Source organism: Neolamprologus multifasciatus, chromosome 16, assembly GCF_963576455.1.
Source record: "Neolamprologus multifasciatus chromosome 16, fNeoMul1.2, whole genome shotgun sequence".
Classification (NCBI taxonomy): Eukaryota; Metazoa; Chordata; class Actinopteri; order Cichliformes; family Cichlidae; genus Neolamprologus; species Neolamprologus multifasciatus.
Window position 1 is genome coordinate 17,296,333 of NC_140454.1, and position 13,064 is coordinate 17,309,396.

General features: G+C 42.1%; 1 protein-coding gene across 1 annotated transcript in view; it reads right to left on the minus strand.

Annotated features, from left to right (window-relative positions):
• The window catches only part of anos1 (anosmin 1), a 40,503-nt gene that overhangs the window by 26,745 nt on the left and 694 nt on the right, over nt 1-13,064 (minus strand). Inside the window, exon 2 of the mRNA XM_085135812.1 lies at nt 7,865-7,912. Coding sequence (XP_084991938.1) covers nt 7,865-7,912 — 48 coding nt within the window. The remainder of the gene's footprint in view (nt 1-7,864; nt 7,913-13,064) is intronic.

Genomic DNA, 13,064 nt, shown 5'->3' on the forward strand with positions numbered 1-13,064 from the left:
GGTTTTCCTGTTTTCTTTCATTGACCCTCCTTTAAACTGCTTTAAAAATGAGCTTCATTCTAATCCAAAATCCATAAAAATTAAAATTAAAAAAATAACAGTAAGCGAGACAGAGAGACAGCAACAGCGAGATTCACATTACACGTTAACCAGGTTAAAACATATTTCATCAAGCGCACGAGCTGTGATCTGATGGACTGTAAAATAATACACTAGTAAAGCCTTCCAATATATCTCTGACGTGCCATTATGTTTCAAAGTGACTGTAAAAATACAGCGAGTAAATCAGGAAGAAGATATCCTCGTCCTGAGCTGTTATGAAGTCTAGACACGCCATTTCCTCAACCTAATGTGACCTTATAGTCCATGAGATATCGCATATTTAATTTCTGCACCGCCGTAAATTAGCACAGGTGTGTGCTGCGCAGACAGTGGGTGGATCGTGTAGATCAAAAAGATTCAGTGTGCTGACCTGAGATGTGAGATTGTAACTCTATACAGCCTCACAATTTTCTTTTTTTTCCCCCATAAGCAGGAGCTTGCTTACGTAAATGCCACTAATTCTATTTAGGGCTGTAAGATTTATGTTGGTTTTATTGTTTCAGAGGCAACAGAAAAGCTATTTGCTGGGATGGAAGTGCATTTTTTATTCATTTTGTTTTGGCCTGTTATTTTTGGGGAAAGAAAGAAAGAAAACTATGCTGTAGCAGTTACTGTGAGGTGTTTTGTTCTGCGATTACATAAACCTCTGCAAACTAACAGGAAACCCACAGGGCTAGTGTCAGTGGAGAATTACTTTAGTCAGGAAAAACAAAAATGATGGCTTGTTTAGTGCTTCTGCACTTCATTTGTTCCAAACCAGGTAATCTATGATTCCAGCAAACTGGTAGCTGTCTGCCCTTCTCCATCTATCTTCAGGCGCATCCATACCACATGGAAATGTGGTATTTTCCACTATCACAACAAACCATCAGTCATAAGTATACGATGTGACAACTCTATTAAGTGATTGAGACTAGGATTTGCAAAGGCTTCTTCAAATTTCTCTTAAACAAATAATGACATATTTTCCAAATGTCCGTGTGTTTTACAGCCCTGTGCGGGACATATGCTGCGAGCATTTAAAGTGTCATAATTCCCTCTTCAATACAACCAACTAAAACAATGTTGTTTTCCAGGTCCAGTGGGGTGAAACTGAATTTATGCGATTCGAGACTTTCTATTTTGTTTGTCAAACCAGGCTCAGAGACGTTGAGTGAGCTAGCAGGTGGTGTCACAGACATTCTTTGAGGATCACTTTAATTATTAATTTAAATGCAGTTGAGGGCGCAGACAACAAAGAGCTGAATAGCAATAGCTTGGCAGAAAGTGAGAAGGAAAAGAGGAGGAGTTGGGAAGGGGGGGCAATGCATGAATTATACATTTACCCCACAATCAGAGGTGCCTGCCTTATTTATGAGCAAAAAAAGCCCGCACAGCTTTGCCAGAATTGTGCTTTGTCTACTGTGGAATGCAATAGGAGTTCACTTAATACTTAATGACTCTGAAGTTTCACCCAGACACACAAACACACCAATGCCCCACTGCCCTTTAAAGGGCTCCTTTTCTTACAGGTCCACGGGCGTCTCACGTTATGTTCTGCAGTGACAGGAGTCAAAATTACAGTGGCTGTAACCAGACCCTCAGTTATCACCTACTTCTGAGCTCAGTTTACATTTCATGACAATTAGACTCAACAGGATGTATCCATCATGTGGGGTCAGATTGGTGATAAAGAGGCTGCCATGAGCTTTTGCTGTGACACGGCATGGGAAAGCCAAACCCTCTCCACGGTTTTCTGAAAAGCATGTCAGATCTGCCTAACACATGATATACTGTATTTACACCAAAACAATCACGCATAATGTGTTGATGACAGATGTATAGAAGCAGAGTTGAAAGCGGGATCGCACGATAAAAACACTTCCTCATCGGCAAAGCCATTTATTCAGACTGTTTACACGGTTGATTTATGGCGACAACAGTGAACTGCTGCTTACCATGCATGGGATGAAAAATGAATTTCTGCCATTGTAGACTGAGGACATGGTAAACAAGGCAAAAGGCATTAGCTCTGCTGGATTGTTCCATAAAATGACCACTCAAGCCGTCTTAATCCCTTCCTGCTTCATCTCAAATCAAATGAGACCAGACCTGGAGATTCTGTCCCAATGTAGGCCAACAACATGTAAAACACAACATGCCACAGAGGGGAGGAAAGCCGTCTTAATCCCGTGCTCCAGTCACATTCCACCACTATCTCCAGTTGTTTATTTGAGTTTCAGACACACTTTAAATTCACTAATCCTACTTGCCCTCTCTAGTGTTCACTAAACAGCCCCTCAGCATTATCGGCATCTTTGAATTGCAACACATCCAGATTGAGAAATAACATGCAGACAAAAAAAAAAAAAAAAGTAGTGTTATAATGCATTCTCTTTGCTTGATGTGATGACTGAATTTTCTTTTACATGTAATTCAAAAAGCAGCGCAAAGACTTCACAAACAGAGGGCAAACCTGGGCATGTTGAGTACGTAAGATAAAGTATACAGCTGTGGAGAGCAAACAAAAGACAAAAAAAAAAATAGACTTTCTCTTCATCTCTGATACAAGTTCAGACTGGAAAAGCTGAAGTATAATCTACTTTGCTGAAGTAGTCATCTACAAGTCAGAAGGTTAAGAGATACATCGGTCATCAAGGCCCTGCTTTTCAGTCGTTCTGAAACTATCACACACAGCACTCAGTGTGGGGTTTATATGCGGGATGTAGCAGCTTTGAGTGCAGCTGGAATAAATTGATAAGCCCCCATCTACTAAGTACATCAGCTTAAAGATTCTTAAATTCTAATCTTTCTTTCACCAAGGCGACTGTTGGCACGATCGGTCTGGAAACGAAAATACAAACAACAACCGCGAATAAAGCCACCGAATTAATTCTTGCTACAGCACCTCTTAACACGTGATCTTAGGAAAGGAAATGATGGCAAAGTTAATGTGATAAGCACGCTGTAATCTGTGATGTTCAGCCAATACGTCCTCAGATTGAGAATAAACACTTGGATGATGGCAGATTGTCTCAGTGTGACTGGTCATTATTGCTAAAAGAGGATTTCACTGCAGCTTTGATTACATTAATCCTTCAAGAGAATTAAATCCTTTCTGACAGGGAGAACATGGGAAATCAGGCTATCTGTGAACCTTTGATTATCTTTAAAGAAAAAAATAAAAAGGCCCCTTATGCTCTGTGGGATCAATAAAAACAGACAGGTATAAGATAGCGAGCATATTTTTTTTCCTGAAGGATTTCCTGGCGCATTCATCACTCAGATGCTGAGCAGACAGGATTGCAAAGACGAGCTCTGGATTGAGCTTTCACTGCTGAAAAAGTCTCAACTGCAAGCCTCGCAGCCTCTTTGCCTCCTCTCCTGTGGCCACGTCTTTGGTGTTTCTTTTTTTTTTTTTTTCTGTGGGGGTTTTCATTCCCTGCCACCCACCATGTGAATAATGAGCTCCACAGATAGCAGCCAATGAAGCGACCCCCCCGTTAACCAATGAAACTTAACAACCATGTCCAGATCAGGTCCTTCCTGCTGGGACTGACCAGCCTTGCTTCACACTCCTCTACCACCCACACACAGACACTCACACTGCCTCAAACTACATAAAATACAAGGGGGGGGGGGGGGAGGCAAAATACATGGCTGTCTTTTTACATGATCTCTCAAAATTGAACACTCGGGTCACATATACGTGAAATGGGAAAGTGAATTAAGTCAGACTGGCTAGGGCTGTTTCGGGAAAAAAATTACACTCTGCTTACACGTACGCTGGCGGGCAATCCAGACACAGTCTACTTGACAGATTGATTTCTAGCCTGGCTTGCTTTGAGGTGTCGGTGCTGGTAATGTGACTAACACGGGGAAGTGCGATGAATGTCTGGCCTCAACATGACCAAAAGGTGCTTTGAAGTCTGTCTAAGCACCTAACAATCCCAGCCATGCCCAGCTGTAAAACTGCTAACCCTTACCCATTGTATCACATCATTTCAGTGCACCCCAACATGTCCTAACCACCAAGAAAAGCTTCAAGTGAAAGCGCCACTTTTCTGATGAATATGCATTTAGTGCTTCAATTAAGATGAACTGGAACCAGGAAATAATAATAAGGTGAGACTTTGGGATTTATTTTATAGGTTCATTTCACTCTGGGAAAAAAAAAAAAAAAGAACAAGTGATGAGGAAGTGTGATCGTTTTATTTTGGCGTGAGAAAATGTGTGGGTTGGTAGAAGGGGGGGTTGTGGTTGATAGTGTCTTTGAAAGACACTTTTGAATGTGACATAGTAGCATTCCAGCGATTGTTATTCAGGAAAACCGCTCCAAAGCTTCCAACATGTGAAGACGAAGGCGCATGTAATCCAAAAGAGTAAACACTTCTTATTCTTGCTCTGGAATTTGAAGCTTAGGGTGTGAGTGATAGGAAAGATCACTCAAAGGAGCCACCTGGTACACGCAAGGCATCTATGAAAGACATGCACGACTCATTGGCGTCGAATGGCAGCCAGACAATGCTGCTCTCTAAAGATTTTTCTCCCTGCAAACGCTTGATAAGTAAATATGGGGCTATGATTGGCTCACAGAAAAATGCAGGACTGAGTCAACATCTCCCCGATAAAGGATGGAATTTTTAAATATGGAATTTAAATATCATCCTAAATGGAGGGAAAAGTGAAAAATAGCCCACTTTCCTCCTGAGTCATTCTGATTGGCACCTTTCAGTGAATTACTGCAGGCCAACCTATCTAGGCATATAGAGTATGCCCTTTCTTCTCATCCTTCCCTGATAGAAGTTTGAGTAATGAAGCGCACAGCTTTCTTGCAGACATTTAGTTGCCTTAAGTCTATCCTAGCATTTGATGTGGAGCCTGGATCACACCCACAGGGAAGCACACCCTGCAAATATCAGCTACGCTCTGAACATGGAAAGCTTCTTGGCTTCTTCTGCATGCTCTCCCATGCTGTGGGCACACAAAATATATTTTCTTTGCCCCACCAGAAGAAAAAATAGAGAGAACACCCTGGAGTGTTTTTTTTTTTTTTTTTTAACTTTTAGGGAATACAGCCAAACTTCTCAAGAGGCAAGCTCTAACAGTAGGGAAACAAAATGACAATAGCTCCTACAACTGCTTGCCGTCTACTTCCCTGGCATTCCCCTGCTGAATAGACTTTGTCTGCTGGCCCACTGTTGTGGCATGATAATGACTCTCCAGCTCTTCAAATGCCACCTCGCTCGGCTCTGGAGAGAGGGCAAGCAGGTTAATTACCATTACAATGGGAGAAACTGAGAGCAGGGCCAACTCTGGACACTGCATACGAGATGACCGGGATGACTTTCTCATCACAAATGGAAACAGGAGGCTTTGATTTCCTAAAACACAGACAGATGGACAGGGTCACAGCATCTTTGTCTAAACTATTAGGCAGCCCTTCCTTGCATTTCCTTCACAGGCAGGGAGCTCTCAGTGGCTTCTTAACCGTTCTCCAGGGTGGACAGGCCTTCTGCCCTAACGCACTCCCCCCGAAGCTGTTGCCTTTGTCTTCTCTGTTTGACTGTGAGCTGTTCATGAAGTGAAGAGGCTAATCAGCGGCTGTAGAGCTATTCACGGGGAACCACTGTACAGCATGGGCCCATTTGGTGCAATTGTCAGAGTGGCAACAATAGCTCTCTGTTTTGACACGCTAAACACAGGCCCTGAGAGCACACTCGAGCCATTGATGTGGATGTGAAGCGTGGTGATGTTTGCTACCAAAATATTGACTTCTTGCTGCAAATTAAACTTAAGCACCATGCCCTGGCCCGCACCCTGAACGGCTGAATTGAAGCCTAGAATTAAATTAATTCGATTTGGAGAGCCCTTGAAATGGAAAGTAGCAGAGCATCACAGCTGTAGAACAGCAACACAAACATATCATTATTTTTAAGGGCTTACATCAAATCCAGCCTCGTGTATTTACAGTCTACAAGTAGGATAAAGAAGTGCTAACTGGCATGTTTGTTACAGCGGGGGAGACCAAGAAGTTCATTACAGTGTTTTTTGGGATATTTGCAGAGTTTCAGCAATGTTAGCTGGTTGATTATGAAAACAGTATGCTGTCTTAGACTTGCAGCCAGCAAAAGCTTTTTTATTTCTTTTCTTTTCTTTTTTTTTTTCAATCATAAAACTCTGAATTACTGAGGGATGACTGGTGCCAAGAGCTGTTGTTGGCTATCGCAGTGGAAAGGAGAGGAACAAGTTTCACAGCATTATGGTGAAAACAAAGAAGGTTCGCCTGCTTGACTGAAGCAAAATGTCACCAAAGTTTTAAAATAAAATAAATGACATATTTTCTTAATCACACATTACATTTTAGAACGAACTTGGATCACACACGAGCTTCAGACTGCACTCACTAATATGACTAATGTAATTTGACTACTTTATTCAAAGAGGATGTGCGACTTTTTGCAAGAATGGACAGTCAGAGCAGCATTAACCTGGCGTGTTTTCGATGGCAGGAGAAACCTGAGCTCTCGGGAGACCATGCAAACTCCAAACAGAAAGGCCGTGCCTGTGTTGGAACTGGGGGAGCACTATACAATGACATTTTACCCCCAAATTAGTACAGATTTAGTGGTGTTAACTGTGCAGAAGAATGTGCTGTAAGTGCGTGATAAATAGGACAAGTGAAACAACCCGTACAGAACACATGACAAAGCACTGTTGCAATAGCTCGGCTTTATCCAAGACAAATTCAAATTGCTCAAGAAACAATTTGAAATTCAAAAAAGGGAATTTCACTTTGCAAGGCTGTTGATACTAGACACTGATTGAGATTATTAAGTACTCCACATGAAGCCACATTAAGTAAGCACAAACAACCGCCGCCGCTCTGCATTTTAAGGAGTTTTCAATTAATCACAGTCATTGTAATAATGTGTTTTACACAAATTCTCAGCATGCATTCCTCTCTACCTGCAGACTGATAAAGGCATGCAAGGAAAAGTTATCGAATTTGTCCTCACCAAGCTACCTTGACATATAAGGTGGACATATAAGTGAGGAAAAAGAGAAAAAAAAAAGAAACATCTGATGCTTCATGAAAGAAAAACCTGTCTTCTTGCAAATATGCGTGTTGTGTATGTCCTATTTTGATTCAAAGAGGTCCAACATTGCTGGATCTTGGTTTCAATGCCTGTGCGTGGGAAATGAGAGCATTTGACAGATACCAAAAGCATTTCCAAGCATTTCTACTTGGACCTCCGCTAGCAAATCCTCCTTAGTTCAGCCCCATCACGTTCTCTGTCCACAGTCTATACAGCGCATCTCTGAGGACCTTGTCAACATCTCCAGGAGAGTCTGATAGAATATGTCAGCACCATCTTTTCAGAGGAGCTGTCAACACAGGCTTTGTATCAACCTTCTTTGGGACAGGGCACAGAACTCAAACAAGCCCTGCGGGAGACATACTTTAATGCATCCGAGTGAAACTCCAAATGACAGAAAGAAAAAACCAATCACGCTCTGCTTTCATAAGTTGACACACCTTTAATCTCTTCAGATCTTCTTTAATTGTATTCCAATTACAAGAGCAAATGGGTATCAATGAAAGCAGGAGCAATCAACTATGGTTTTTATCTCATGACAGTCTATGTCAACAGCTTATGAATCCCGCGGGCATGACAAAACTAGTCCTGTCGTGACTCGTACACTTTATGTTGTATTATTCTTTGATAACGAGGCATGTATGTAGCATGCGTCTCACTCATGGAAGAAATGAAACTGTTACCTTGGAGCACTGCTTGTGATTCTGGCACCACACCAAGGATCCATTATTCTGTTGAAAAGAAGGAAAAACATCATCAGTCATCAGACATACTGCTGAAAGAACATTTATAATAACCAATTCATCAAGTCAATGCAACTTTGACCCTTTCCTCTCCCTCTCACAATATACGTCCGCAGTGGCCAAGGCCTTTTTGATTAACAATAATGTTAACAGCACAGAAATCTGAAAGACTGACTGTGAGTCAGCTTTGTGTGCTGAGCGCATGCAGCCCAAGCAGGAAAGCAGGGTCACCACACTAAGGTGAGGGCAAACCTCTGGTCAGTTTCAGCAGAGCATGGTGACCCCAGCTTTTCTGTGAATTTGTTTGATCTCTCAACAGACATCTCAGAGGTCACGGAAGGAGGAACTAATGTCAGCACTTCTGCACAGACCGCAGATATAGCCAATTTGCTCTAATTGTGGTCGAAGTGCCACCTTCGCCACTCCGACAAGGTAAACATTTGGTCCTAATAGAGCCGTGTTTTTGTAAAGCTTCGATGTGTGAATACAGAGGACTATACAGTGGAGGACTAGTGGAGGTAAATGACTTGTTCAAGCCATTTCCCTTATTCCATAAGGACTGAGAATTATGCTGTTTTTCTCTGCGAACATTATTTTGGTTGGATACCAAGAGGAAGGCTCGAGCTTTAGCATAAATGACCTGGTGATTATGGCAAAAGACAGATCAGCAACAGCTGATTTTCTGCACACTTGCAAAGCAACATTGACATGTCATCACCTTATAAACTGACATGACAATGTTTCATACATTTCAACATTCAGCAGATGCAAATGACGTATTCATCTGGATTTACGTTTTTGGTTGGTTCGTAACCGTAACTCCCTTACAGCTCAACTCGAAGAAGCTGTAAAGTTGTGTAGCACACACGGGAACTGCAACATCAGTTGGTTTAATCACCCGTGACATTATAAATAATCATCTGACCATTGATTATTTCCTAGACTTAAGATCAATGACAGATTATCATGACAGTATTCTCAGTGGAGACTCTGTTTATAGAGTTACATTGCTGGAATGTATAGTCATTGACTTAAATCTGGCCTTGAGTTTTGGATGTTCCCTTTGCATCCCAGTGGAAGAAATGAAGCGGTTAGATAAAGCCAAACTTTAGGGGTCTGCAGGCAAAAGGTCTGCTTAAGTTCAATGTCAAGTTCAAAGCATTTTCTCACAATGTAATCCAGAAGAAATTTCCCATGAGACATTGAGAACTTATCATTAAAGGCTTTAATTTGACATCCAGTACCAGTAGGTGCTTTGCTTTTTGTGTCAAGGATAATGGTTGAAAAGGCTTCAAAGGAAGCCATGATTGGACAGTCATGTCTTCAGAGAATCTCTTGAAAAAACTATTCAGATAAGGATGAAAAAGTACTAAGGACACTTGGAATAGTTTAATTTTGTTACCATGTGAAGTAAAAAAAAAAAGGGAGTTAATCGGCTCAAATTTAGTGTGCACCAGCAGGTTTTCTGAAGACTTTGACGTGGTTTTTAAACATCAATCCCACCAAACAAACCCCGTCAGTGTCACCACATCAATAAAACTTTGACATTTACACTGGCAGGCAATGCCTCCAGATAATTTATACAGTTTGTCACAACTCAAGGCCATGTCCTAAATCATCAATCCTGTTTTTGACACCTTTCTTTACCCATCCATCAATGGAGACAGAGCCAGATCCACATAGGAGCTAATTTTGCTTTGTGACAGCATCCCCGTAGCAGAGAGGCTCAGCAGGATGTTGCCCCAGCTGTCCAGGCCTGACCCCACCATTTCAGGGACCAATGGGGGAATAATTATAGGTCAGGACTTCATCCCTCTGACTCACCATGACATTCCTCTGCAGTCTGAACATTATGCAGTCCTGAGGACTGTCAAGGACTCAAGTGAATAAACTCTTTCCAGATATTCTCCTGTGTGAGGAGACCAGACAGTGGCGCACAAACGCACAAAGGTGAACCATGCTTTGTCGATGACAGCGGAGTGACTAGATGAGGCATGTAAACAGGGTATTTATCACAAAGATACACTATGGGCATTGTCAGTTGAGAATTAAAGCAGGTGGGCAAGGGCGTGTTGCATTGTCTAGACAAACTGAGACGAACATGTACAAAGGCCTTTTGATCTTTGAGTAGTCCAATCCAGCTTTTGAAACTGGAAATATTTGTCTCCTATGGGCGTCTGATTTGGATTAAAAGCATTGCGGTTCCCACTAATCACATTTTCAAATTGCATTTCATCCAGCTGGTGTACAGGTCCCCGAACTTTTCTAGCCAAGTCAACTGGAGACTGGACTTCAAAGGACAGACTACGATCTCTCTCTGTGTCCTTTGACATCTCAGGAGTCGTCAGGCATCACCAAAATAACTTCTCCTTAAGGGAACATACGCAGCAGCAAAATATAGGAGCCTGAGATTTAGGCTTCGACTCGAGTGGGTGTGAGGGCTGTGGTCATTCTGCCCATTAATTATTCACATTATATGAATAATTTGTCAGACACTCTGAAAGTGAGCTAATGCGTTCAGTGCGTGTTCAGTGTTAACATTAAAGGGTGTTTCAGAAATGTAAAGCAACACTAGTGTAAAGTTGTCTCCACTTGGGAATGAGGCTTATTTGTCAAATGAGGTAGCTCAGGGTGTAGCAGCACTCTGGGCTGAGATTTACAGACATGACTGTCATGGTTTAAAAGCATTTATGGAGAGAGGTGAGGCCAAGCTACATAGACCCCTTATTCATCCGCTGTCTTCACTAATGAAAAACTCCACACATGAGACGAGCACTGGCTGAGGTTTGATTCCACCGCAGCTTATTTAATATCAAAGGCGAAAACAAGGGGACATGGAAAAACCACTCGCCAATGTTTTTTCTTGCCTTCACTTAAAACACAAACCTTTTAGGCAAGATGCTTGGACTTTACTATGCAGCACACAAGCGATGAATGACTGAATTTAAGATGTTAGATTTTTATTGCTCTGAATGTAATAACAAGACCTCGTGGACACACCTTGTTTTTGGCTTCACAGGTCCCCACATAAATAATCCACTACAAGGCTGATGCTTTCAGAATACATTATTGCACGGGGCTCCCAGCTCGCTCTTAATATTTTAAAGTGTCCGAGGCTAATATTTATGGTTGGGTGTTCCCCTCTGTCTATTGTACTAGGGTGACAAGTTCCCCAAAAGTGGAGTAAAATGCCGATAAATCTCTATTTGGAAATACTATTGCATCAATAAATCTAGTGATGCTATAAATCTGACAACCCATGGGTTTCCTAACTCAGCAACTCTATGCTTGTTTCCATTTCACACTAATTCAGAACTGGGGCAATTAAAACAAAGTCTCTGATTTGCATTCTGATTCAGCCACATAAAGAAAGGAAAGACGCGTGGGTGTTCATAACATCTGTAATAACATCTAAATTCTCCAAGTATCATTCCAGTCTTAAATTCCAGCTGCAAAATGTGTTAAGAGGAAAATTTGTCTCTTGTACCCTAACCAAAATAAGCAGCCCATATAGATTACCAGATATTGAGAAGACACAGTAAAATATTAAGAAACAGGAGGCAAACGTTTGACATGCAGCCAAGGTCTTTCATTTCCATTAAAATGGAAAGGCTTGCATGTCTTGGTTTTCCCACTGAGTATTAAATGACCCCTGAAGGATGTCCGAGATGAATTAAGAGGTCTGTCGTGTCGATCCTTGGAGTGGAGCTCCAAGCTGCCGTTGCTGTAATAAGATCTGGCAGAGGAAGCAGATCCACCTGTGGGTTGTGCTGACTGAGCCTGCCCCACTGTTGTGGCAACATTACATTAGAGCTTATCACATTTAGCACAATTGGGCGCCAGCATTTAGCAGGAAGGTGACCTCCTTGGAGCAGCACTTGGTAGCTTGATGTATATATCCTGTGCATGCCTATGAGGTGTGATGCTGGCATTTATTGGCAGGGCCAGGAGGGTAGAGGTTGGGGGTGGGGGATGGGGATTGGCAGGGCATATGTTTTTGCAGCTGACCAGACCCCCCATCCTCACATAAAAGGACTGTTGAGAAAACAGTGCATAAGACAGTTCATGCAAATTATCAACAATTGTCGTCTATTCTTAGACCCACAAGCTTGCTCCACCACCCTTGCTTATCACAAACCACAAAACGCCCCTCTCTTTAGACAAACACCTTCCTCTCATCTTCCCCTCGCTGAAGAGCGCCACAGACTCTGAGGCTCTGCAGTCAATTATACTGACTGTTAGCTGTTCATTAGAGGTGAGACTTCATCAGTTATTTGGCCTCCTGGCTGGTCACTAATTTAATCCCCCCAATTTTGCAACCTAGGGCTGCAACACACTGTATATTCTCTAAATTAATCCCTGACACTATTTGCCAAGTTGCACTTTAAGAAATACAAACTGTGGGATTTTTCATTGGAATAAAGACACTTCATCCGTCAGCCTTATTTTCCCTTAATATAATTCCTTTAAATTAACTGCAGAAGGTCTGTGTCCCACGGACCTGCATTACTACACCAAATCAATAAGTGCTTTCAGTGTAAAAGTAATTGGTACCAAAGAAATAAAGCAATGGGCTTTGCTGATTCATTAGACCTAATTACAAATTTACCTCGCCCCAGAATGTTTCCTGACAATCAGGGATTCATTAATGCACCTTGAGAAAGACATGCCTTGCAAATGCAAATGAAGTGAATATAAAGGCCGTCAGCAGACAGATAGCTGGTGAAAAGGAGCAGAGGGGAGAGGGATCAGTGACCAGCTCTTTTCTCTGGAGTCCTGGGAGAGAACAGTGTGTCCGGTGGAGGGTGAAAAACAACTTCTGACACCACATGCCAAATCAACCAAAGCATACATCTATTTTATATAGGAGCTTCAAACACGCTCGGGGTCACAGCACGCTTGCTGGTGGGACAACCAATGTCAAAAGTCTCCAAACGCAAGGTAAGAGAAAAGTTACCCACTACATAAAGAAACAGCAGCAAGTACATTTCAAGTGAGTGAGAGGTATCTCATTTTCCAGTAATTAGCAAGTAATGAATGGAAGCTGGCTCAAGTGAGAGGCATTCATAATGTCTCTGTCTCAAAACACTGAGATGGGTTAATTAGGCTTGATATAGCTTAAAGCCTCCCACTCCACACG